We start from the raw sequence: 26,564 nt of genomic DNA on the forward strand, positions 1-26,564 counted from the left end.
CGGGCAACCCGGCGCTGATATTATGACATATGGGATCACCGATGGGGTGCTTGCAAAGACAGGTGCCTCGTGCGGTCATGGGAGGTCAGGAAAGGCTTCCTGGAGATGCAGCTGGAAGGAGTTGGCCAGGCCGAAGGGCGGGAACCGTGTGTCAGGCAGAGGGAACAGCTGGAGCAGAGGCTCGGTGGCAGTGACGGAGTGTGGTCTGCCTGGAGAAACCTGCGGCGCATGGCTCCATTTGGCCAGAGGAGGGCGCGCGTGGGGGTTAAGCAGTGCTGGGGGCTCACCTTCATCATGAGCACGATGGTGTTGAGCGCGATCATGGCCATGATGGTGTACTCGAAGGGCGGAGACACCACGAACTGCCACATGCGGTACTGGAAGCTCTGCTTGTTCTGGGGCATGTGTCGGGTCAGCGGCTTGGCACTGATGGCGAAGTCGATGCAGGCTCTCTGCGGGAGAGAGGCCGGCGGTGTGAGGGCCGGGGGCAGGAGAGAGGCGGCTGGACCCTGAGCACCCCCCATCTCACTGGCCACGGCTCTCTGGCACATCTGCTCAAGCCTGTCCCCACTCGGGATTCCTCACTCCCGGAAGCCCTTCACCACGAAGACTTTCTTCTGCCAACAGCTCTGGCTCCTTGAGACGTCATCGTCTGCCAGATCTTGTGCTAGCACGTTCCTCATGACCTCCCTGAATCCCCTCAGCAAACGTAGGAGGTGGGTACTATCAATAACCCTACTTTGCAGGGGAGGAAAACAGAAGCTCAGAGAGGTTAAGCCACTTGCCTGACGTGGCACAGCTGCCGAGGGGGCCAAACCTGCACTTGAACCAAATTCTGACTTTGAAGGCTAACCATTCTTTCCTATGAATCCTTTGCTTCTTTTCCTCTCTCTCTTTGAGGGAGGGAGGGAGGAATAATGGCTACTTAGTCTTAGGGGCCAACAGAGCAGAGGAAGGATGAATTCTAGCTCCTCCACCTAGCTTGGACGATTCTAGAAGGGCAAAGAGCCATGTCTGTACTCTCTGGAGGACTGGATTTTCATTCATAAATATTCACCACCCTGCCCTCGGGGAGATCACCCTGACTGACATGAGACATTGCTGCTCTGTCTAATGAGAGGCAGGCAGGAGGGACACGTGTCACTTCTGGGCACAGACCACAAGAACTGGACTGGGGTTTGCCATTCTCTCTTCTTGATCCGAAGTGTCTCAGAGAGGAACCAGAATAAAGATGACGTGGACTGGAGCCCCCTGGACAGAGCTGAGCTGAAATCAGTCAATCCCTGTGCAGGTATCTGGCCCTGAGATGCTGGGACTGCCTGTTACTGCGGCATAACCTGGTCCAAACTGACCGACGCAGACATCTTCTGTCGGTGCGCTCGCCTCTGGGAACCCCACAAAGGGCTGCCCTGCAGACTGAATTCTGCCTGCACAAGGCTGCTGTGCCCTCCCCAGATGCCCCCAAAAGCTGTCTCCTGGGTATGTGTGCATGCGTGCACGTGTGTGTTGTGGGGGTGTCATCAATGTTTCAATGAGGGACAAGGCCGGGGAGGTGGCACCTCGTTTTTCTCCAGGCTGTATTCCTCCATCATCTTGTCCCCCTGCTCCTGGAAGGTGATGATGATTAAGGCCACGAAGATATTGACGAAGAAGAAGGGGAACACCACGAAGTAGACGACGTAGAAAATGGACATCTCCATGCGGTACCCGGGGCTGGGGCCCTGGTTCTCAAAGGTGGCGTCCACGGAGTGCTTGAGGACCCTGTGAGGGGCGGGGCGGGGAGCGGGGGAAAGCGGGGCAGGCAGCAGGAATGGAGGGAAATATTAAGAGAAAACAGCAAAGAAATGAAAGTGGTCGCTGTTTTCTGACTCTAATTGCTGTGGTTACTTCCCGGAGCCAGAAGCCTTCCCACCGCCTTCGTCTGTGGGCAGCGTGGACCACAGTTATCTCTACCACTGCGCGTTGAGGGTTCTTAAGTGCTGGGCGTGATTTTATTTATTTTCTCAGCCACCCTCTCGGGGACGTTATCACTGGCCCCCGTTTACGCACGAGGAAATTGAGGTTTAGCCATTTAAAGTGACTTCCTGAACTTCACCCACTAAGGCCTGGCCAAGCTGGGATGGGAAACCAGGTTGGTGGTGATGGATGGGAGGGTGTATGGGGTCATGGAGGCAGATAGAAGCGTGTGGGGGGCCATTTAAGCACAGCGGGTGGTGGGAGCTGAGAAGGGGTGGTGGGGATGAACATGGCAGTATGTAGGTGCATAGCTGCTCTGAACAGTTGTACAGATTGTGCACTGCTCAAGGGTTCTGTGTCTAAAGGGTGCCATTCATACTGTAGACGTGATAGATTTGTGTATTTATGATGACAACTTTTGGGCGGGTGGCCATGAAGTACCTTATTTGAATAAAATCATTAAGTATATTGCAGTGATTTTCTGACAGATGGAAGTGAAGTCCATCGAGGAAGGGCTGTCTAAAAAATTTGCTCAAAGGTGCCGTGGGCTAGCACTGGCCTCACGTGAGTGGGCGTGGGTACTGAGTGTGCATGTGGGTGGGTGGAAAGGCACACGAGGGTTGGTGTGCTTCCTGAGAGTGGGAGGGAGGGAGGCGAGGATGCCGGGGGCACACCCTGGAATCAGCTTGCATTTCTGAGACCTCTAGGAGGAGGACTGGGACCAGGGTGAGGAGAGTGAGGCACTTGCCTTGGACACAAATTAAGGAGGTGCCAAACCTCTCTGTTGTCAAGAGAAATAGTATTTTACTGCAATATTTAAATAATCACAACAAATGCCAAAAAAACCCATGATGAAAAAAAATCAACATTTTAAGTAAAGACGGGTCTGGCCCTGGACTCGTGCACAATTCAGCCTCACCCCAGCCCTCGCCCTATTCTGGGCAACGAATGGTCCTGTGGTCAAAGGGACTTGGGAAATGCCACATCCATGCACCCTGGTCTTGGAGATCTGCGCTCACCGGCGCAGGAAGGGTTAAGAGGATGTGACTGCCTGGGTCTGGGGAGCCTTTCTGCAAATTAGAAGCGCTGCCCTTCTGACACTCAGGGTCTGGCAGACGGAGCCCGATAAGGGCTGGGTTTCTGCCCCTGCAGGCCCAGGCGCACAGACAGGCTGCTGCCCGGTGATGGCCCCTCGTGCGCCCAGCTGGGTTTCCACCTTGGGAAGCCAGGAGCCAGCCTCCCCTTAGCCAGGCCTTTCTCAGCACTGGGCTCTCAGACCCTTTCCCACCCTGCTCCCCGGGGTCCCCCTGACTCCTCTGTGGGGCTCTGTGGCGGGCCACTTACTGTGGCCAGCCTTCTCCCGTGGACACGGTGAAGAGGGTCAGCAGGGCCCACAGCACGTTGTCATAATGGAACTCGTATTTCTTCCACTGTCTGTCCCGGGCCTTCACCTCGTTCTTCTCGTACAGCAGGTACTTGCCGCTGCCACAGAAAATGGGGGCCATTAGTAAACAGAAGAAGGGGACACGCATCTTCGGCAGGCGGAGACAGGAGGAAGAGGGAGGGGCCCACCAGCCCACACGGCATCCCTGAGCCCAGGAAGCGGCGGCCCCTCTGTGTCTCCCTGACATATGTGCGCATTCGCTTGGAGACAAATCCTCAGATGACGCCTGACTCGGGGCCAACAGCCGACTCAGGACCAAGCACTCTCTTGCAACAAGAAAACTTCTAGTCCTGCGAGAAGGGTGGGAGCCTCAGGCTTGAGGGGCTTGAGAGCAGGGAGAGAGACAGGCACATCTCTGGGTTCATCAGGCCGGAGGGGGAGGCTGCTGTTCCTTTTCAGGGCAGGACACAAGGCTTAGCCCCAGACACACATGGCCAAGTGTCTGGGGTCCTTCCAGTGTCAGGACACAGCCACCAAAATAGCAGGCCGCCATTTCCTGCATATTAACGCTTTACACCAGCGCCAGTGTTTAGGGGACGCTAGTTAAGGGCTTAGCAAGTTCTATCACCGGGATGACCCGAAGAGGGGGCAACTGCAGGCCCACAACCTCTCATCCACGACTCCAAAATCTAGAGAGTTCCGAAAACCAAACATTTTTCTCTTAAGTCAGGGGACGGCAAGTTATGACCCACAGACCAAATGTGCCCCAGCTTCTGTGTGGCCCACAAACCAAGAACGGTGGTCTGCATTTTTAAGTGGTTGGGGAAAACAAATCAAAAGAACACATTCGTGACAAATTAAATTTATCCGACGTTCACATTTTCGTTTCTAGAAATGAGAACACAGACTCGCCCGTTCGTCTCCGAGTTGTCCGGCTGTCCTGTGTTAGCCCGCAGCAGACAGGAGCTGCCCCAGAGGTTGCAGGCCCCACGGAGGTCAAAGTACCTAGGATCTGGCCCTTGGCAGGCCAAGTTCGTCCATCTCTGATCTAATGAGTCTGGCAACGAAGCCTGACCTGACTGGACAGGAGGCTCTTCACACTGGACGTTTGTCCCATTTGGTGCAAATACTTGCCTGTTTCCCAACAACAACCAAAAAAACCCAATCCAAAACCCCAAAACAGTTTGATTACAGGGATGCCTTAGCCCCAGCTGAGGGGGACTGACGTCTTAGGCGGAACACGTGCTATACAATCTTCCTAAAATCCCCAAATATTCTGACTCTTGGAAACACATTCCCAATAAGTGGACGCGTATGAATAACCCCCACTTGACAAAGGTGGGGACGGAAGCCGCGCGCGGCAACTCCAACACCGAACCTTTCCTTCCGACTCCGGCCCAAGCTGCTTGCGCTTGGGTCATGCCCAGGACCCGACGCTCCCGTTTGCAAGCCCAGAGGCGCTTCTGCCGCCCCCGCCCCCCGCCGCCAGCCCCCACGGGGACATCGACGAGAGCAGAGACCCACCGGCAGTCTTTCTCGAACTCCTTGGACTCGTCGGTGCAGTGGAAGAACTTCCCCTTGAAGAGCTGCACTGCCACCACGGCGAAAATGAACATGAACAGCATGTAGACGATGAGGATGTTGAAGACGTTCTTGAGCGAGTTCACCACACAGTCGAACACGGCCTGGGGGGGCGCGGAGTTGAGAGAGGGCACGAGGGGCTGGGGCCGCCCGGCCTCTGCCTCCAGCAGCGCGGCACGGACGCGCTGCCGATTTGCCACTTGTCTCACAGACAAGGCCTTTCCCGTTGATTCTGTGTCCCTGCCTCCCGCCCCCGCACCCCCCCCCCCGCCCCGCCCCCGCCCTGCCCCTTCCCCTCCATCTGGAGTTGTGCTTTCCCTCCCTTCTGCCCACTGAGCAGTAGGGGGCGCTCTGGGCTTGGAGAGACGATGGCACGGACCCAGGAGATTCCGTCCTGGGTCAGATGGATTCTTTCCTCCAACTCCCAAAGGCGGCAGGGGTCCCGCCGGCAACGTCCCCCGCCCCGTCCTGCTTCTAACCACGGTGGGTCCTAACCACAAGTGGGTAAGGGTCCTCGAACCTACTGTAATGACAGGCCAGCTCTGCCAGCTTTCCCCGGGCGGGGGGTGGGGGAGTGCACAGCTTTCCCGGGGGCTCGGGAAGGGGGCTGCCACCCAGAAATGGGTGAGGAACCGCAGCACTGAATACGGCTGAACTTCCACGGATTTCAACGCAAGCAAGCTTGCTCTCATGTCCAATGGGCAGCCACATATGGCGAGCGAGGGTGCCAAAGTCACGGGGGAGGGGCACGCCCAGGTGACAAGAGGACTTTCCTTTAGGTCCTGCAGGAGCCCGACACTAAGTACTGCTGAATCGCGCGGTCACAAAGTTATTCACTTTCCACTTTTCCCTTCAATCCTTTTGAGTGAAGGAGCAAGTCTTGCTTTCTTGCCACGTTGTTAACACCAAAATCCTGATACTTTTCCTTTTCAACCCAGGAAGAGCGAGCACCCATGTCCAAAGCCTTTTCCAGGCAACCTTTTTGGCTAGATTTTACTAATGGTGTCTTATTTTGGGGAGAATGTATTTAGTTTTACCTTCTATTAACATTGGGTTCTGGTTTTCCAGCTTGAGAACCTTGGCATAGAATTTCCTTTTAAAATACGTTCGTTTAAAAAGAAAAAATGAACTTGTGGGACTTCAACAAAATAAAAAATTTCTGCACAGCAAAGGAAGCAGTCATTAAAACAAAGAGGCAGCCCACAGAATGGGAGAAGATATTTGCAAATGAAACTACAGATAAAAGGCTGGTATCCAAGATCTATAAAGAACTTCTCAAATTCAACACCCAAAAAACAAATAATCAAGTCAAAAAATGGGCAGTAGACATGAACAGACACATCTACAATGAAGACATACAAATGGCTAACAGACACATGAAAAAATGTTCGAAATCATTAGCCATCAGGGAAATTCAAATCAAAACCACACTGAGATACCACCTTACGCCAGTTAGAATGGCAAAAATGGACAAGGCAAGAAACAATTGGAGAGGATGTGGAGAAAGGGGATCCCTCCTACATTGCTGGTGGGAATGCAAGTTGGTACAGCCGCTCTGGAAAACAGTGTGGAGGTCCCTTAAAGTTAAAAATTGAGGTACTATGATCCAGCAATTGCACTCCTGGGTATTTACCCCAAAAATAAAGACATAGTGAAGAGAAGGGCCATATGCACCCCAATGTTCATAGCGGCATTGCCCACAATAGCTAAATAGTGGAAGGAGCCGAGATGCCCTTCAACAGATGACTGGATTAAGAAGATGTGGTCCATATATACAATGGAATATTACTCAGCTATCAGAAGGAACGAGTTCTCAACATTTGCTGCAACATGGACGGGACTGGAGGAGATAATGCTAAGTGAAATAAGTCAAGCAGAGAAAGACAATTATCATATGGTTTCACTCATTTGTGGAACATAAGAACGAGGAAGATCGGTAGGAGAAGGAAGGGAAGAATGAAGGAGGAGTAAACAGAAGGCGGAATGAACCACGAGAGACTATGGACTCTGGGAAACAAACTGAGGGTTTTGGGGGGGGGTTGGGAGATGGGCTAGCCTGGTGATGGGTATTAAGGAGGGCACGTATTGCATGGAGCACTGGGTGTTATATGCAAATAATGAATCATGGAACACTACATCGAAAACTAATGATGTACTGTATGGTGACTGACATGACATAATAAAAAATAAAAAAATTAAAAAATAAAATACGTTTGTTTAAATAAATTTTAAAAAGCGATGACTTTAACATTAACTAGGAGATAATACAGGTGGCCCTAAGGTGGAAATCAGTGAAAAAGGTGTGTTTGAGTGACTAGGTTGCATTTCCTTTTCTGTTCTCCTGTTTCTCCTGAATGACAAGCTTTGGGAAATGCTGGTTCACGCTATTTTGGAACAGGAGATAATAGAGCCTAGAACAGGTGGGTGAAGAGTCAAAAGTTATGTGGGAGCAGAAACCTGGTTTCCTGCTTCTCACATTACGGTTGTGCCCTATTTTATCCATATGATGTCCTCCTGTGAATTAGGAAAAGGGATCCCCATTTAAGACGTTTCATTTAATGGAAAACTGTCATAATACAGAGATTTTGTTAGATCAACTCACTTTACTGCCATCTGCTGGAAAGTTGTAATAAATATATCCATATATGACGGATGTGATGTTATCAGCATCCCTTTCAATGTAGTGTCCTTGAGCAGCGTGCAACCTGCCCAACTGTACATGGCAACCCTGATAGGCCTCCCACATGCCCCAATCTCACCTTGAGCTTTGGCAACCGCTTGATGGTTTTAAGAGGTCGTAGCACCCGGAGGACTCGGAGGGATTTAATTGTGTTGATGTCCTTTCCTTTGCTGTTGCCACTGTGGAGGGATGTTAAGGTGCGGAGACGGGAAGAGAGGGAGCAGAAGTCAGTGTGGGTGGTGGGTGGCCCACAACTCTATGTGACCCCACCCTCTCAGGACTAGGAGTCTGGGGTGAGCCTGGCACTTGCTGGGGAAGAGTGGGGAGCACCTCTGCTATGTTTGAGCTGAAGAGGTAGTCAGTAGATGGCCTTCTGTGGTTCTGGTCTCTGGATTCCTTAAGGGCCCTCCACCACTTGGCCAGGCCTGAGCAGCTGGGGGCGAGCTCAGACCCAGCAGAGGGGAGCTGGCTGTCCCCGTATGTTCACTGGAGGTGGTCTTGGTGGGCTCTTAGGAAATGGGATTCCTTGCCCCGCTTCCAACAGGATTCAGGAAATACTTAACGTGGCTCTCCCCCAGAATTTCCTGAGCCCACACAAAAGGAAAGAACCAGGAGATCAGATGCCGATGTCGAACCTCTGCCAGGGTCCCTTAGCCCGTCTTTGCAGAGAGCGGCATAGAAGTTCAGTCCAGGGTCTGCTGGACCCGAGCTTCAGTAGTGCGGCCCCCGCAGATGCCTTGCTACCCTTAGCCAACCATGATTCAGGTCCCCCAAGAGAAGGGCATTGGGTGCAGCCATCAAAGCATGGTGGTTAATAGAACTCACCACCCACCCAGTCACCCAAGCCAGAAACCCAAGTGTCACGTTCAGCTTCTTGTCCTCCACCCCCGTTGGGTTACCCCCCCTAACATCTCCATCATCGTCCCCGGCCACCAGCTTACACTGGATTCCCGTTACCCACTTCCCAGCTTCCCTCGACTCCCTCTCTCTCCTTCGATCGTTTTTGCGCACAGTGGCCCACGCCAATGACCATGCTGTTCTCCCTCTCAGAATCCTTCTGGATCATCTGAATTCCTAGAAGTGCGAACTTTGGGCACGGCACTCAAGGCTCTTGGAAATCTAGCCCAACTTACCTTTACCTTTGCATTCCCATCGACTGCAACACACCCCAAACCCCAGCCACACTCTTTTGCCTCCCTCTGCTTTTGCACATACTGTTCCTGCTGCCAGAAATGCCCTTCCTCCACTTCTCCATTCACAGGACCCTGCAGCCCCCAGAGCCAAGTCAGATGCTCCTTTATCTGAAAGCCTGTCCTGATTGCCGCGGGGGGGGGGGGGGTTGACCAGCCCCTACTGCTGTTCCATAGTCATCTTGGTTTCTGCCTTTGGCTTCAGGCTTTAGACAGAAAACCCCTCAAAGGCTTAAATTGTGATTTCTTCCTTTACGTCTCCATGTTCCCTTTACTCTTGGTTCTTGTCCCAGCCCCCATCATGCCCCTGGCGTGTGGCCTCAGGACACACGTGAATGGATCCAGATCAGAGTTCTCTGAGGCTCTCCCAGGGAACATTTCTAGTTACCTCGTGGGTCATGTGGGGAGCTATCCCAGGGACCCCGACCATGGTGTGTCTGGGTATCGGGGCACAAAAACATTCCTCCTTTAGGTCTCCTTTCTCTCATTTGTCGGGCAATGAAGAGGGGAACCGGACATTACCCTGCAGGGCACAAGCTGTGCTCCGGGATTCAGCTGGAACATATTTTGCCCTTTTTAAAGCCAAAGTCATCATTGTTATCTCAAGGCTGTGACCCTGAAGCTGGCGACATACATCAAGAGAGTCACTGAGATAATCTGGGGCAGCACAGGGACACGATTAAGTAACTGGACCACACAGGGAAACCAGCTCTTTCTTCTTCAAGCATCTTTCAGGCCTTTTGCTTTGGTAAGAGCGGAAGGTCTCCGAGATGTGCTAGGAGGTCTGTAATGCTTCCCTAGCACTCCTGTCTTTGGAATTCCTAGAACCCAGCTGGAATGTGACAAGCCACAATGCCACTGTTTCGTGCCTGTGGGATTCACCTTTCCAGCCGCGGTTCTGTCTGAGGTTGTCAATACTGGTTGTAAGGGGATGATCTAGTTTCCCGGCAAAAACTGAAGCAAAGTTTAGACTACAAGTTGGTGGAAAAAATGTCAAGTAAGTGGACATCTAGGTTGTATGTGGAACCGGCTACAATCTTGAAGTGCTGAACGGCTGACATTTGGAAACATACCTCCCACGGGCACATCCACTCCTCTGAAAAGGACTCCCTACCTCTCCCCCAGGAGGTACTTTGCCCTCGGGCGAGGCTGAGAAACAATCTTGTTTATTGAGGCAGTGAGGAGTGTTCCTGGCAGACTGGGTCCAAGCATGCAGGAGCGGCTTGATCACTCTCACAGAAAACAATCCGACTTTGACCCACTTCGCTGAAAGAGTAGATGCTCCTTGGGAGGCTAATTTCTCCTTTTAGAGCCCAAGTCCTGGCTGTGTAGCTTGTCTGCCCTTCTCCCATCTTGGGGTCTGGACACACTCCTCTGGGAACCACCCCACCACACCCGGCTGCTTTATTGAAATCAGACCCTGGAGAGGCCCTGCTCCCCCATGTCTCTTCTATCCTTTGCCAAGAACTGGACTCTTGGTGGGTCATGGTGGGAGGTGGTGGCCAAGACCCCTCAGGGCTCCTCCTCCCTGGGGCGAGAATGAGGGCGGCTCTGGTCACTGCAAGCAACGGATGGCAGCAAAAACAGAAGGCCATGGAGCCAGGCCCAGAACCAACACAGCTGCACCAGGGCACGGAGAACGAGAGACAAAATGAGAGAGAGAGAGAGAGAGAGAGAGAGAGAGAGAGAGAGAGAGAGAGAACTTTACCGTGTACTGCTCCTGGTGACGTGGCGTCGGAGGGAGAGACAGATCGTAAGTGGCCTCAGAAGAAAGAACACAGAACACACACGCACACATACACGCACACACACCTGAGCGCCCCCTGCCCTGCCCGGGCACCAGGAGGGGCAGCCTCAGGCTTGCGGCTCTGGCCGACGTCCATCCTTCCATCTGGAAGCCCCCCGTTCGGTCCCCTGCCCTCGGCAGGCTCCCGGCACTGCCCGACAGCACCAAGAAAGCCAAATTTCCAAGTAGCAGGACAGCCAGAAAGTCGTCAATGACCACAGGCGAAATCGCCACGGAAGGTCACTGCCCAGAGCCAGAGAAACCCCTCTGCTCCAGAGGTTCTGCGGCTGGAAGGTCTTAGAATGGCTTGGAAGCTGTGAGCTTTGGAGTTGGACCACCAGGGTTTGAATCCCAGCTCCGCCCCTCGCTGTAGCCCTCATCTGTAAACCAGACCTCCGACGCTTGATCCGTAGTAGCTATGGCCTTGGCTTTACCCCCTAAGATGTGAAGGAGAGGGGGTCAGCGAAGAGCTCCAATTTGGGGTGTAGGTAGAGCAGCTCTTGGGGGTCTGGCTCAGCCCTCGCACAGCTCGTCTTTGGAATCAGGCTCGGTCTCATGACAACTCTCCAACCATGGCTGGAGGTCAAGGCCAGAGAAACCCGAGGGCCAGGCAGGGACGCTCCGGAACTCCCTACCTGCTGCCTCTTTCGAAGTGAGTGAACTTTCCTTTCTTCCTTCCTTCCCTCCCTCTCTCCCTCCTTCCCTCCCTCACTCCCTTCCTCTCCTTTAATATTTTATTCAAAGTTAGTGATACTTCTAAAACCAGAATGGCTTAAATGTCTACAAATATTCCACTGGATTCCCCTCCCCCCACCTTTTTATTTCATCTTAGTGGTTGGCAAAGCTCAGTGTGTCTAGTTCTCTCATTCATAGAATCACGTAGATTCTCCTCTATGGATTACCGACAGATCTTTCAAGGACAGTGATTTCTGCCTGACCTGCTGACTTTAGCTGTAAGATGTGAGCCTTCTGAATGTCACTACGTTTGCCTGTGGGGAAGGTGGCACCATCATGCCTGTTTTCCAGATGAGGAAGCTGAGGCCCAGAGAGGGAGAGCGACTTGCCCAAGGTCACACAGCTAGGAAGCAGCAGACTGAGATTCAAACCCCAGCTCGTGTCTCTTGCGCTCAAATCTTCTCGTCCATTTTATCCCACACAAGAAAAATAACGCCTTCAGTGCAGGGGCTGTGTTGAGGATGGGATTAAAAATGTGGCCGCCTGAGGGCTCCTTCTTTGGCTTCCTGGCGGTTCGGCTTGGAGCATGCAAGAGAGGCTTGACCAAGGCGTTCCGCCAGCTGTGCTAGCCTGCCTGGCTGGAGGAGCGGCAGCGCCAGATGGACTCTTGGCAGGGAGGGCAGGGTCACGATCCGCCAGCTGCCGAGACATGTCAGTCGGCCGCCCCAATGCGTGGGCACAGAGCGTGCTGTCATGGGCGATGGCTCATGGGATGGTGTTTCATGGTGCTCGCGTGGACATGGCACAGTCCGTGGAAGGAACAGGACACACACACACACACACACACACAGATTCGGGTGAGGTGCAGGAGGGGTGGAAACTGTCAGCAGAGCTTCGACGCATCCCTTGGAGGACCATAGGGATAGCTTTCCTACACCCGAGACGGGGCCACGACCACAGCACTGCGGCAGAATCCTTGCCTCCACCCCAAAGGCCAGAACAGCAAGGTTCCTTTCGGCGAGGAAGGGAGCAGCCTCGTGACCCTTTCCCCCGGCTTTTGGGGGACCCAGGCTGGCTAAGCTACCAAGTGTTCTTCTGCTGCTTTGTGAAGGCTTCCACGTTCACGGCTGGGAGACGGGCAGCACCCCTGAATCTGATGGTTGAGCCCCACCTCAGGGAACCTGCCAGAGTCGCTTCCCTTCAGTCTCTCTGGGCCTCAGTTTCCTCACCTATAGAACGAGAACGAGACAACTTCCCACCGGAGGTTGTTGGTGGGGATTAAATATATGGAAGCTGTCACTGTTACCACCCAGTCAAGTTTTTTGGCTTTATGGGGAAACTGAGGCACAGTGCAGCTAAGGGAGTTGCGTGTAAGAGACAAATCAGATAGACTTATAGGAGCCTCTTTCTAAAGCAATAAGATTAGTCTAACACCTCTCGGGGTTCTCGGCCTTGTCGATGAGGAGATGGGCACAGGACTGATAAATCGAGCTAAAGGACCAGAAAGGAAAGATGCAAAGGACTCTGGGGTTGGGCACTCAGGCCGAGACCCTCAGAGAATCCCTCGCTCCTGCCAATGAGACAACCATGTGGTAACAAGAGAAGACAGTAAGCACAGTCCTTATAGGGTGAGAAACGTTCTCAGGTGAAAGAGGCCAGAACCCTGCAACCAGGAGGCAGGATTCGGAGACTTTTCTGGGCAGAAAAGTAACAGCCTGAAGGCTCCTTCTCGGGCTTTGGGACAGATTAGCCTTGGGCATGCAGGAGCGGCTTGATCAAGGCGCCTGGCCAGCTGTGCCAGGCCTGCAGCCCTGCCTTGAAAGAGAGGTGGCAGCACCAGATGGATTCTTTGCAGCAAGGCAGGGAGGGTCTTGGCGGGGGGGGGGGTGGGTGTCTCAGGGTTGACCTCTCCTATCCTTGTGACCATGATATAAAGGTGCTCCCATGGCTGTCCGCTCTTCCAAAACCCCTTGAGAGCTGCTGGCACTTGTCAGGATCCCGTTGGCAAAATCTCACCTCCCCCATCCCCCAGTTCCTGTGAGATCTACAAGCCCATTGAGGCTTAGAGGATGTCCTTAAATCCCAGTCTGGACCTTTTCCTTGCATAGGAATTAAAAAAAAAAAAAAAAAAAAAACCCATTCAAAACGGGGATTTTCAAGGTCATGGGCTGGTTGGCTTTATGCCTGTAGCAACTTCATCGAAGCAGTTTGAAAGACTAGTTATGCTGCCAGACTTCTGTGGGTTGTAGGCGCATTTTGAACGCCCTTGTATAACTTCATACATAAAATGAAAATTCAAAAAAAAAAAATCAGCTCCCTCTAGCAGATTCTTTTGCAACACAAAGAATCATTCTGCTGATTGATTTTTGGTGGAAAAATAATTTTGATTTTGCACATTGTTTGCTTCAAGTAGAGCCTAATTGTAGCTCCAGGGACCCTAGAAACAGCATATTGTAAACGATAGCTCATTATGGCAAAAGTTCTCTGGTTGAAAGGCCCACGTCTTTGGAACGCCACCCCTTCCCCAAATCGTGAGTTCAAATTGGGGGATGGAGGTGAGGCAGGGCAATGGAATTGGGGGTCCTCCTTTTCACTGAAGCATGTTGGCTCTGACGGAGGTCTGGGAGGAAAGCACCAGGGCCAAGGGCGAGTTGATGGGCCTCGGGCACCACTCCTTTTGTTCCACACCCAGTGGTGGCCACAGAGGGCAAAACCCACCACCCCGGGCAGAGCTGGCAAAGCAGTGGTTGTGTGTGGACAGATGGATGTGGCTGATAGGGTCCCCCCCGACCCATCACCTCCTCAGCTCTAGGAGACTTGGGGGCTCTTGGGAGGACATCATCCTGGAAGGCCTGAGGAAGTACGAGCAAGGTGCCTGCTAGAGCTTGCCCTCCCTTGTCGCAGAGACCGTCCCTGGTCAGAACATGGTGGGGGCTGGGTCTCCTGATGCCAGAGCACATGGCAGAGTGTCCCCTTTCTCTAGCCCCCACAGGCTTGGTAGATGGTCAGGCCCACGGGGCCAAGGTCAGAGGAGGGAGGGAGAGGGGGAGAGAGAGAGAGAGAGAGGGGAGAGGAGAGAGGATATGAACCAGACAGAGGGACAGAGGCAGAGACACACACGTGCTAGGGCGGGCTCGGTGGGTAAAGAGAAACAGAGGTGACACAGAGACACAGAAGGTGATAAACAGAAAAGAGAAAACGCAGGGTTGGGGAAAAGGGAGGAAAAAGGAGAGAGACACACTGAAAGAGAGAGGGAAGGAGGGAGGGAGAGAAACAGAGAAGGACAAAGAGCAGGAGAGGCAGTCAGAGGGAAAAAGAAAAAAAAGGAGAAAGAGAAAGAAGGAGAAAGAAACAGGAGCGAGGGAGGGAAGGGGATTTGGGATAGAAACAGACAGACACACAGTATGTAGATAATTTCCACAGGAGATGGATTCACTCCAGGCTGAGGGCGGTAAAACGTTTTGGCTCTTCAGAGCTGAGATTTGCTCAGGTCCTAATATGGCGCCTACCAGACACCTTGTAGGAGTCGCTCAAATAGCTGCTGGAGGGAGGGAGGAGCATATTTCATGACATTCTCGCATACACTTCAAAAATCTTTTTGGGGGCGCCTGGGTGGCTCAGTCATTGAGCGTCTGCCTTCGGCTCAGGGCATGATCCCGGAGTTCCGGGATCGAGCCCCACATCAGGCTCCTCCGCTAAGAGCCTGCTTCTTCCTCTCCCACTCCCCCTACTTGTGTTCCCTCTCTCGCTGGCTCTCTCTGTCTAATAAATAAATAAATAAATAAATAAATAAATAAATAAATCTTTAAAAAAAACTTTTTGGAAGAAATTCCTTGGTAGGAAACAAATTGTATCTTATTTGTATGTTACAATTCTCTGAATTCCCAGGAGGCTGATTTTTTAAATCATTTTTATTAATTGTCAGCATCCTGAAAAATTTCTGTGTACATCCCTTGCCCATTTATATCCTGAGTTTCATGTTTCTTATTGATTTGTAATTGCTTTTTATATATGAAGGCCAACAATTATTTGTCTTATTTGTGGCCATCTTTCTCCTCTAATTCACTGTGGACTTTATTTTTTGAAACTTCGGGACACGTTAATAACATGGCCAAAATTTAGGGTTGTTGTTGTTGTTGCTTTACAGTGTTTTCTATTGCTCTAATATGTAAATAAATACTCAATCATTTAAAAAAGGGTGACAGAGAGGAACGCAGAGGAGGAAGGAGTGAGGAAGAAGGAGAAAGAAAGGAGACAAGGTGGAAGGAGAGCAGACATAGAAAGAGGAAAAGAAAGTAGAAGGGAAAGAGAAAGGGGGGGGTGGGAAGTCTGGCCAGGGTCAGAAGTAAGATCAGCCTCCTGACCCTCATGGTACCTCTCTACCAGCTTGGAGGCATCCAGAACCCTGGAGCTTTCTGGCTGTTCTGACACACTTGACCTCACTGTGTTGTTCCCAGAGAAAAATCCGAGAGTGGCCCAAGTTAGTCCTTAAATTGGAAACGAGCCACCACTCTGGCCTCCTGACAAACCAGGTCTTTGTTATTTGGTTGGGGGGCCATTCAAGAACCCCTGAAGATCTGCTGAGATGGAAGCTAGGGGGCAGAGGCACAAAGGAAGCCTCTGATTTCTCACTATGGGGGTGAGGTGGGTCAGAGCCCCTCTGAGACTTTCCTTTCTGGGAATGACCCACAGTGGTGGGCACAGACAGGGTCCCCAAGATTTGTTTCTGGATCATGAGCTGGTTAGGTCTTCTCAAACTGCTCCAAACATCTGTACCTTGAGGAATGTATTGCTAAGTTTGCTATCAAGGCCCTAAGATCTAGTGGCTGCCCAGCCCTTGGGTGCCATCTTGAAATGCTGTCCAGAACTTAGGTGCCATCTTGGACCGGGACCCCACAACCCAGGTGCCATCTTGGAGTTGCACAATGATGCATGGCCTTTCAGGAGGGAGAGGGTCCTAGGACTGCCAGGAGAAGTAAAAGACACACAAAGGGAGTCACAGGTCTACAACCACAGGGCCTTCAGGCACAGGGTGGGGGGTCTGAATTCTCATGCACATTCATTTCCTGGTTTTCTTTTTAGGGGCTCTTAGAGACAGCGGTTGGGGTGGAGCTTGTAGAGCAGAAGGAAGATGAGATGTCCCGGCGGGGCTATTCTACTGAAAGCAGCAGAGCAAGGGGTCGGTGACGCGGCTGTGTGAGGAGGCAGAAGGTGGGGTCCCTTCTCCTTCGTCCTCCACAGTGGTCGTCATGCAAAAGCCAGTCGAAGCTCTTCTTGGAGGCATGCGGATGTTCCCACCCCCCAGAGCCCACTCTCCCCATCTCTACGCCCTGAGAACACATTCCCTGATCCAGTGGGCAGTCCCACGCCAGGGGCGGGGGGCAAAGAGGCAAGTAGAAGCCTCAGGAGGAGACTTACGTGAAGGCAAAGGCCACCAGGGCCCCACTGACCACTATGAAGTCGAGAATGTTCCAGAGGTCGCGGAAGTAGGCACCCTGGTGCAGGACGAGCCCCAGGTCGATCATCTAGGGGTGAGAAGAGATGGTGGTCAGAACCCTCATCCCACCTTGGGGAGCGAGACCCACCTTTCCAGCCTCTGGGGGAGGGGTATCAGGAGGGGGCATCGCCGCCCCCTCCTAGTTCTCTTGGCTCCCACCCGCCCTGCCCCTCCCTCAAGTCTGTCCTCTCCAACGAGGCCGGAGGGTGCCCACAGGCATGGGCATGAGTCGAGTCCCCCCTCCGCTCAGAACCTTCCATGGCTCCCACCTCGCTTGGGGTAAAAGTCAAAGTTCTCCCCGTGGCCCACAAGGCCCTGCAGGATCTATGCCTGTCACCTCCCTGCTCTCATCTCCCTGCCCTGGTTTTCCCCACGCTCCTCGCTCACTCCTTCTAGTCCTTGCTGCTGCTCTAACACACCAAACATTTCTAATCCCCTGGGGAAGCCACCTACGCAGAGTGCCATTCTTGAGGGTGGAGTCCCTTGGATCCCTGGCTCTCTCAGCACTCACCTTGATCACCATCTCAAAGGTAAAGACGCCTGTAAAAACGTAGTCAAAATATCGCAGCACCTGTAGGGAATAAAAGCAAGGGGGCAGCAGATCACTGGCTTGCTCCAGCAGAGTCCCCATGAACCTAGTGATGGCCCACTGGGCTGTGTGGTCTCCAGCAAAGTTCCCGAGAAACACACTCTCACGAGCAGAGGAGGAAACACGGCTGCCCCATACAGTTGAGCAGGATGTGCACTGCCCAAGGCCCCTCCCATCCTGTCTCAGAGTACAGCTTTGTATGTTGTGTATGAAACTGTCCAGCAGATGGCAGCAAAGTCCTAACAAAATCACTCAGGACCATTGGCTCACCAGTAGGAAGGGCTTCTTTTTTATTTGCCCGAAGCTCAAATATAAAGTAAAGGTGGTCTTGGGGAAGTTCAGGGAGGACTGCATCCCTGTTGGTGATGAGTCTGGCCTCCCAATGCCCTTGACCTGTTGGGCCTCTTAGGTGATAAATCGTAGGGTCTCTTAAACATGACCAACCGTCTAAGTCGGACCCTGGGGCTCCAACTCACCACTGTGGTCTCCCACCCAACTCTGCGGCCACATCCTCACCACGGTGGGGTGGTTCCCTCCCCCCCCCCCCCATTACACAGGGCCAGGACCGGGTGGTTTCTGCCTGGATGAGCAACGGCCTGCAGCCTGGCCCCTCCCAGGCCATGTCGTGGCACACCTCTGGTGCGACCTTCGTGTGAGGATGTGACTGTGCCGGCACCGCATCGGGTAGGTGGCAAACAGGGGGCTGACTCCATCGGATTCGTGTTAGAAAGGAGCTGATATTTACTGAGCCCCACTACCAGAGGACGCCTCGGAGCACCCGAGTCAGGTTCGGGTCCTTCTCTGCTCTAGAATCCTCTGTGGCTCTGATCGCACTTGAGGTAAAAGCCACAGTCCTCCTGGGGGCCCCCAGGGCCTTGAGACCTCTGCCGGGTCACCTCTACGCCCTCACCTCCTCTCACTCCCCCTTGCTATCTCTGCTCCTGCCGCCCTGTCTTCACCTCAGGGCCTTTGCACAGGACGCTACCTCTGTCTGGAATGCTCCTCCCCACATCCCACCAGACTGCCAATCTCTCCTCCTTTATGGCTTGGCTCACACATCACTTTCTCAGTGCCGCCTTCCCCTACCGCCTGTTTCAAGTCCTACTTCCTGGTGTTTGCGATTTTCCTTACCTAGTCTACCACCTACCTTGTAAACTATTTGTTATCATTTGTTATAGTTATTAGTGATCTCATCATTCATGTTCCTGACCCGATATCAGCCCTGTGAAGGCACGGATGTTCGCTTGTCCCTGTAGCGCCTCTGGCTCAATATTCAAGCCCAAGCATACAGCTGGCGCTCAAGAAATGTTTGCTGAATGAATGCATGAGTAGCTGGAACTGTACTGGGTCCTGTGGGCGCTGGGCTCTGTGATCCGTGTGGTCGCAACTCGCATTCCCGCTATGTGTGGTGCTCACAGGGCCAGCAGGGACCAGAGTGGCCAGGATGGCTGGCTTCCTGAGGTGGGGCGACAGGTGCAAGGGGCTGGCAGAGAAAGCATTTCAGGCGCATGGGGTGGCGGGCTCGGCATGGCCCAGGCCTGGTGCTCTGTGAGCTCTGGGAAGGCAGGGACCCTCTCACTCCGGGTCAATCCTTGACACTTAGCTCTGTGCATGGCACATACTCGTTGCTCATTTAGTAATAACGAAACAAAGCAACAGATGAAAAGCAGAGAGGAAAAATGGAAGGCAGGGAGTGGGGAAAGGGCAGGCCCGGTGGTCAGGGGAATCTAATTCTGGAGAACTGAATGAACTAGTCGGGCAAGAGGAAATCAAGAGACCAACGAATTAGGTTTGACTATCGAATATGGAGCTCCTCGGACCTCTACGAATGACAGTTTCCTGTGGTTCAGTTGAATTCGACCATGTTCTCAGACGCATTTATCCCAAGGAAATGCAAATCAAAGTCGCAGAGAGATTCCACTCTCTACCCCACCAGGCCCACCAAGCGCGAGAGTCTCCAGCACCAAAAGCTGACGAGCCCGCGGAGCAGTGGGCGCCCCCACGCTGCCTGCGCGAATGTCACCGTATCACCCAGCCAACAGCGGGCTGCTCCTAGTAAGCCTGACCGTACGCACATTCTCTGCTCCAGAAACTCTGCTTATGGCTTTCTACGCTGGAGGAAGTCATGCCCAGCATCCCTGGAGACACACGCAGGGTAGGGGGCGTGTGGCCAGCGATTTCAACTGGAAACATCCAAACGGGCATCAATAGGTCATGCCACACAGTGGAATATGAAAGAGCAGTGAAAAAGGATGGCCGTCCCTCCCCGCAACATTACGTGCTCATCTCGCGGGGGACACGATGTTGGGTGACAGAGGCATAGAAGGACGCCATCTGTTGAGGGTCAGAAACGAGCAAAACCGAATTCTAGTGCTTGCGGATGCACAAGCCGGTGGGACAATTAGAGATGCTAAGCTCATTCCAGAAGGGGAGGGGTCACAGTTGCCTCCAGGGTGGGTTTGCCAAGGTCAGCGCTAATGACACTCAGTGCAGGGTTGTTCTCTGCGGTGCGGCCGCCCAGGTCACCGTTAGGGGGCCGAGCAGCACCCCGGCCTCCGCCCTCCAGATGCCAGGGGCTCCCCGCCAACCGCCCCGCGTCACGACAACCAAACGTGTCTGCAGGCGTTGTCCCCGCTGGGGAACCCCAACTCCAGAGAGAAGAAGGGGGCTACTACAGAGGCTATGGTCTCAGGTGGTTCATTCTACTTCTCATCCCGGGGGGGAGGTGGGGTGTGGGCGCTTTAAATCATTGAGACATGGGTCATGCGCGTTTCCTGCACTTTTCTGAGGTCTGTTCTAGTTCAGCCAACAAAAGAACGGGGGGAGCGGTCCCAGGCATCAGCTGGCAGTGCGGGGCCACAGTGTCCTTGAAGGGGGCGGGAGCTGGAGGAGAGAAGTTTCAGCGGCAAAACGCAGCAGGCAGGGCTTGGGGTCCGACGCATTGCAAATGCTCCATGGGGCTGGTCTGAGCCCGGCTGGGTTTCCTCAGCCCCTGCACGCACCGCAGCGGCACCCCGGCCAGCCAGCGACCTCTCCCATCGCCTAAAGTCGGCAGGGGGTTTGCTGACCCCTCTCGGGGTGCCCCGTCCCGGGCCTGGCTCCCTGGCGTCCCTAGGGGAGAGCGGGCAGTAGGAAAGGACAGAGCGTAGCCTCAGCCCTGCCCTGGTCCTAGTTTCTTCCGGGAGCCTTGTTCTAATTATTTCCTTCCGACTCCCCCCATTGGGTCCCCAGGGGCCCTGCCAGGCCTGCAGAGGAAGGGAAAGTGCAAGGTAAGCTGCTGTCGGGCAGGCTTGATTTATGGGGCTTGCCAGCCTCACCAGGCTCCTAACCTACTTAGTGAGGGCTGCAGGGCCCGGCTCCCAGCGGAAAATGTACCTTTGGCTCCGGGCAGGGGGGCAGGGATGGGGGGCAGGAAGGAGCTGGGGCAGGGGTGCTGCTGCCAGTCCAGAGTCTGCCACGCCCCCGTCTGTCAATCTCTTGCTCCCCCCTCTCAACCATGGGCACACACTCATTCTTGCTTGGCAGGACTCAAGGGGAGCCGTGCACACAGTAGGTGCTCAAAAAACAGAGAGAGTTGAGGGAAGCAGCAGGAGCCCCGGGGAGGCAGAATTGGAACTGTGCTGTGTAATCTTGGTCGGATCACTTAGCCTTCCTGAGCCTCAGTTTCCCCATCTGTCAAGTGGGGATACCTGGGAGAGCTTACGTGCCAAGTGCCTGGGGTTGTGCCTGGAATACAGCAAGCACTCAATTAACAGGAACCGCTAGCAGACCCTGGACTCCTGAAGGGAGAGGTTTTTAGCTCTCCAAAAGGCTAAAAGTGTAGGCTGTGTTTCTGAGTCAAAATAGTCCTTTCTTTCAAAGCGCGTGTCCACACCCAGAAGCCTGTTTGGGGAGACCCGGCTGCCAAGGGGATTGACTATACAGCACCCCCCACCTGAGGCCTCCCTACCTGCCATGCACAGCGTGCATCTCCCCATATAATGCCAGCCCCGCTCCCTCCACCAGGGATTCCAGCAATTTCTAGCCCCACAGCTCTAGGCCACCTTTTCCCCTGCCAGTGCACAGAGCCGCTGCGCCCTCAAGGAACAGCCTGCCCCCAGGCCTGTCCTCAGGGAATCAGAACCTCCTCTCCCCGTGGTGTGCCCAGGGCCGTACCCAGGGGTACCCCGGACATTCCTTCCACCGTGGCAATCAGCTTTTAGGGTGCAGGACACAGGAACCTGTAACAGAGGAGCCCGGCCAGGAAGGGGCCCGCTGGGCGGGACTCACGTTGTTCCGCGGTGCGTTGGGCTGCACGGGGTCCTCGGCCGCCAGGGCGATGCTGCTCATGGCGATGACCATGAGGATGCACATCTCAAAGTAGCGCAGATTCAGGATGTAATGGCACAGGCGGCGCAGGCTGTGGGGACAGGTGGGTGTGCAGGGGTCCACTCAGACTGTGGACTCATAAACCCTTTCCTTCTGTAACCTCCTGATGTCACCTACCACCCCCCGAGACCTCTAACGCCCAAGATCCCACGCCCAGGAAAGTATCAAGATCCTCCAACTGGGGGCCCTCCTGGGGGTCACGGAATGCCAAGAAGGTAGGGGGCCTCTCAGCCAGGGAAGATATTCACAGGCCCTGTTGATAAGTTCCTATCACTTTCAAACAACCCTCTTGGAAAATCTTGATTCCTAGACTGAGTTGAAGAAATATTTTCCCTGATTCTGCAGGAGACGAAAAGGTTTTTCATGCGTAAGATGTCCTATGGTCAAATAAAATTGGGAAATTCTGGGTTAAATGGATTTTTTTTTAATTGATTGAGTGACCTTAGGCAAGTTACTTATCCTCTCTGTGCCTCAGTGCTCTCATCCGTGAAATGGCCATAATAATGGTGGCTACCTTACAAGAATGTGAAGATCAAAAATGTTAATATATGCCTGGCACATAGTAGGGGCTCCAGAAAGTTATTGACATTATAAATTGCAGGCCTTATCAAAGCCTTTGATGTGGTAATGGGATAATACATAAGTACCTAACCTCTTAAGTGGAGCTAATAATATTTATAAATATGTCATAAAGTTGTGTGAATGGCAGCAGGGCTGAGTGGTTAAGAACAGAGATACTGGCATCCGTCTGTTTGGGCTCTCCCACTTGCTTGCTGTATGACCTTGGACAGGTAACTTCACCTGTCTAGGCCTCAGTTTCTTCATCTGTTGAATGGGCATAAGCATAGTACCAATCTCATAGGGTTATTAGGTGAATTTTTTTTTTTCATTGGTAAAACACAACAGTGCCTGGCACTAAATACCACATAAAAGTTTTCCTAGTAAAATAGATACTTTCAACCAAATAAAAAGGAAGCACATAGGATGAGATTCAAGAGTCTCAAGAGGCCAGGTTATAGAAAGTAGTTACCACCCAGCTTGTTTGACATGATTTTTCTTTGTCAGGAAGCCATTTTGAGGGACTAAGGTTTCAAGAAATATCCTTTGGAAAAATGTAATCCTCAAACAAGCCACGGTGAGACACATGTAATAAATTTCTCTCCTAAATAGTCTATCCTCCTCAAGGATGCCCAAGACAAAGGGTTATGGAACTCAAAGACATCTGCCTAGAATCCAAACCTTCCAGAGCAGAGGTTAGGATCAAGGGCTCAGGGACCAGGGCTGCCATGTATGATTGTACAGGTTGCGCACTGCACAAGGCACCATTTCTTAGGGGTGCCTCTCACATGACAGACGGTGTAGATTTGAATATTTATGATAATGATTTCTATCTGATGACTGGAAGGGGTCTTTCCCCCCAAAATCAGTAGTTTATGAGAAATTTCTCTCTTACAGGACTTAAGAAAAGGGCCTTGTTTTTTAATTTGCTCAAAAATCCTGTATGTCCTAACAGTGATCTTGGAGGCCACTCTCCCCATTACCCTCTGTGTGGGCCTGCCCTCTGGCTTGACTTCCAGTGCCCCAGTGGGAGCCCCAGGCCCTCTGCCCTAGCCACAGGCCATACTCACGGGTTGGTCGTGGAGAGGATAAACATGGAGCTGTAGGGAGGCATGGGCTTGGGGCCGTCTTCCCCGGGGTCGTCTTCCTCTTCCTCCTTCTTCTCTTCCTCCTTTTTTGGCAGTGGGTCTGGGTTGGCGTTTTTGTTCACTGTGGGGACAAGAACCGACACCGGGCTCCCTCCGTGATTTCCCATGAGCCTCTGGGCTCCCGTCCGCTCCCCAGAGCAGACGATAAGCAGCTGACGTTTATAAAGTGCCGACAATGCACCAGGCAGCACGTTAGGCCATTTGGTACTCACATGACCCCGTGAGAACTGCCACTTCATGATCTCCATTTTACAGAGCATGAACTAGCACAGAGAGGTGAAGTGACTGGCCTAAGGTCACACAGCGGGGATTTGAACCTGGTCCCAGAGTGCCTGCTCTCAACCACTCGATAGCCTTGAGTCTGGTGGGACGTTCACAGGATGTTCACACAAACCTGCCCCCATCCCGTTGGACCTTCATACCATCACTTGGAGGCAGGTAGCATGAGACCCGATAGACCCACTTTACAGATGGTAATACTGAGCTCTCCCTTTGTCAAACTGGATCGTCTCCCCCAAGAATACCTCTCTCTCGATGGCAAGGGCCACTACACTCCTGAGCGTTGATTCCGCAGCCTAACCTTGCTATGTGTCTCTGGGCAGGCTGAGTTTCTCTGAGCCTCAGTATTTTCATCTATAAAATGGGCACACGGATGAAATCCACGTTGTAGGACTGTGGTGAGCGTTTATCAAGCAGACTCATGGAAATCTCCTGCATAGAACGGGCACCAGAGAAACTGGGCTATTGGAACCATCTTCGGAAACAATTAGCTCAGTGGGCCATTTCTAAATTTTCACTGCTTCTCTGACCCCAGTCTTACATGGTTGGGGGCTTGGAGGGAGGTCACAAACTGCCAATCCCTCCAGGGCCTAGACCCGCACCATCCAACACTTGTATGTGTAAAACACACCGAATTTCTAAGAGTGCAAGACAAAGAATGTAAAGTAGCTCGTTAATAATGTTAAAAACATTGATTACATGTTGAAATGGTAGCACTTTGAATACAAATAAATAACACTGAGATTAGAGTTTATCTCACCTGTTTCTTTTCTTTTCTTTTTTTTTTTTTAAAGATTTTATTTATTTGACAGAGACAGAGACAGCCAGCGAGAGAGGGAACACAAGCAGGGGGAGTGGGAGAGGAAGAAGCAGGCTCATAGCAGAGGAGCCTGATGTGGGGCTCGATCCCATAACGCCGGGATCACGCCCTGAGCAAAGGCAGACGCTCAACGACTGAGCCACCCAGGCGCCCCTCACCTATTACTTTTTTTTTTTAAAGGGAGGGCATAGAGAAAGGGAGAGAGAGAATCCCAGGCAGGCTCCACTCCCAGAGCAGAGCCTGGTGCGGGGCTCGATCTCACGACCTTGAGGTCATGACCTGAGCTGAAATCAAGAGTCGGATGCTTAACTGACTGAGCCACCCAGGCGCCCCTCTTTTCTTAAATCACTCCTCCCCCCCCCTTCTCTCCTTTCTTTCTTTTAATATGGCTACTAGAAAGTTCAGAACTACATATGTGGCCAGTGTCGCATCTCTTTTGGACAGCGCGGGTCTGGGGAATCATCGGATGCACCCTCAATTTCTGTTAAAAGGATCCACTGCTTGTCAAATACAGCGGCTTCCTGGCTTCGCTCTGGGAATCTGGGATGCAGGCAACATCGCGAAACCTACCGAGCGGCCGGCCGTGTGCCAGGCCCTGCGGGCGCGTATTATCTCGCTTAACCCTCCCAGCAGTCCCGTGGGGCAGGAACCACATCTGTACCCATTTTGAGAGGAAGAAACTGAGGTCAGAGAGGTAGGGTGACTGTTGAGGGTCACCCAGCCAAGCCTCCAAGGACTGGCCCTAGGGACACCAGGTGCCCCGCCTGGTGAGGGGGGTGGTGGTGAGGTCTCACCTTGGACGACGGTGTGGTTGAGGGGGGGCGGGCAGGCCGGGGGGATATCCACCGTGGTGTGGTCGGGTTTCCTGGCAGTCTTCGCTGAGTTGGTCTGGGTGCTGCTGGGGTTGGTGACGATAAGGCTGTTCTCGGGGGTCTTGGGGGGGCCGGGGTCAGACGGGTCCCCTGGGTTGTTGGGCGTCCAGCGGCTGGCGGCATTCTGGGGGTTGGTGGCCGCGGCGGGCGGGGCCGGCGCGGGGCCGGGGTCGGTGCTGTTCCCGGTCCTGGCGGGGCTCTGGGGCAGGCCGGGGCGGCTGAGGCTGTCATGGGCGCTGGCCGAACCCGCGGTGGCCAGCTTGTTGTTCCTCATGTTGTCGATGTCCTCGGCCAGCGGCGGCTCTTGGCGGCCCAGGTCCTGCTGGATTGGCCGGGTGGTCGACAGGTTGGGGCCCGACACGGGGACCCCGGGGCCCTGGTTCTCTCTGCGGAAGGCAGGCCAAGGAGAAAGGACCCATAACTGAGTTAGAATAACAGAGCGAACGTTCTGTACCCTGCCTCAGCTGCCACCCTTCAGGGGGCGCGCTTGGACCTGGAGAGGCCGTGTCCCGGAGCTCCCCAGGGCCTGGCACGAGAGGGGCCCGGCTTACTCCTGCTTGGAGATCACGACCCCATGGAAGTGTAATGGCCCGGCCTCCTGGGTTTCAGTGTGGTGCTTCTCCTGTGGTTTCGCAGGGCACGAGGCTACTCCCGTGGGGAGAAACCAGAGGGTAAAAGAACTTTCTGCCAGAGCCTACATCTCTCCGACCCAGAGCTCCCTGCCTCTGCCTACAGGCCCTCGAGAGGTCCTGGGCGGGCCTGGGGCACACAGTGTTTTCAGGGGTGGCTAAAGCACCCAGGGACACCATCTCTTTAGGGGTAGAACTGCCTCGTGGCTTTACGTGCTGGAGGCATTTATGTCCCTTCCCAATATTCCAGTTCGGGGGAGCACGCAATACATGCAAGTAAACATAATAAATAACAATAAAAGCAATAACAGCCAACACTTCAGTAACAAAGCTCTCAGGGGCTGCTCTAAGCACTCGGCTTCTAATAACCCCTTCATCCTCAGCCCCAAGAGGTGCAATTACTAGCCCCATTTTCCAGATGAGGACACTGAAGCCCAGAGAGGTTAAGTCTCTTGCCTAAGGCCACACAGCTGGTAAATGAACACGATAATTTTTCACGGGAATACAAGTGTGATGGGCAAAGCATTCCAGGCAGAGGGAACAGCCAGTGCA

At 53.3% G+C, this 26,564-nt stretch overlaps 1 protein-coding gene across 1 annotated transcript in view; it reads right to left on the reverse strand.

Annotated features, from left to right (window-relative positions):
• CACNA1A (calcium voltage-gated channel subunit alpha1 A) overlaps positions 1-26,564 on the reverse strand; it is a 213,028-nt gene that overhangs the window by 40,241 nt on the left and 146,223 nt on the right. Inside the window, exons 20-29 of the mRNA XM_057311555.1 lie at positions 25,306-25,769; positions 23,335-23,473; positions 21,608-21,737; positions 17,261-17,320; positions 16,671-16,777; positions 7,681-7,780; positions 4,865-5,025; positions 3,301-3,438; positions 1,560-1,761; positions 288-452 (exon numbers count right to left, since the gene is read on the reverse strand). Of these exons, the coding sequence (XP_057167538.1) occupies positions 288-452; positions 1,560-1,761; positions 3,301-3,438; positions 4,865-5,025; positions 7,681-7,780; positions 16,671-16,777; positions 17,261-17,320; positions 21,608-21,737; positions 23,335-23,473; positions 25,306-25,769 (1,666 nt within the window). The remainder of the gene's footprint in view (positions 1-287; positions 453-1,559; positions 1,762-3,300; positions 3,439-4,864; positions 5,026-7,680; positions 7,781-16,670; positions 16,778-17,260; positions 17,321-21,607; positions 21,738-23,334; positions 23,474-25,305; positions 25,770-26,564) is intronic.

This window comes from Ursus arctos, unplaced genomic scaffold (genome assembly GCF_023065955.2).
Source record: "Ursus arctos isolate Adak ecotype North America unplaced genomic scaffold, UrsArc2.0 scaffold_14, whole genome shotgun sequence".
NCBI classification, from domain to species: Eukaryota; Metazoa; Chordata; class Mammalia; order Carnivora; family Ursidae; genus Ursus; species Ursus arctos.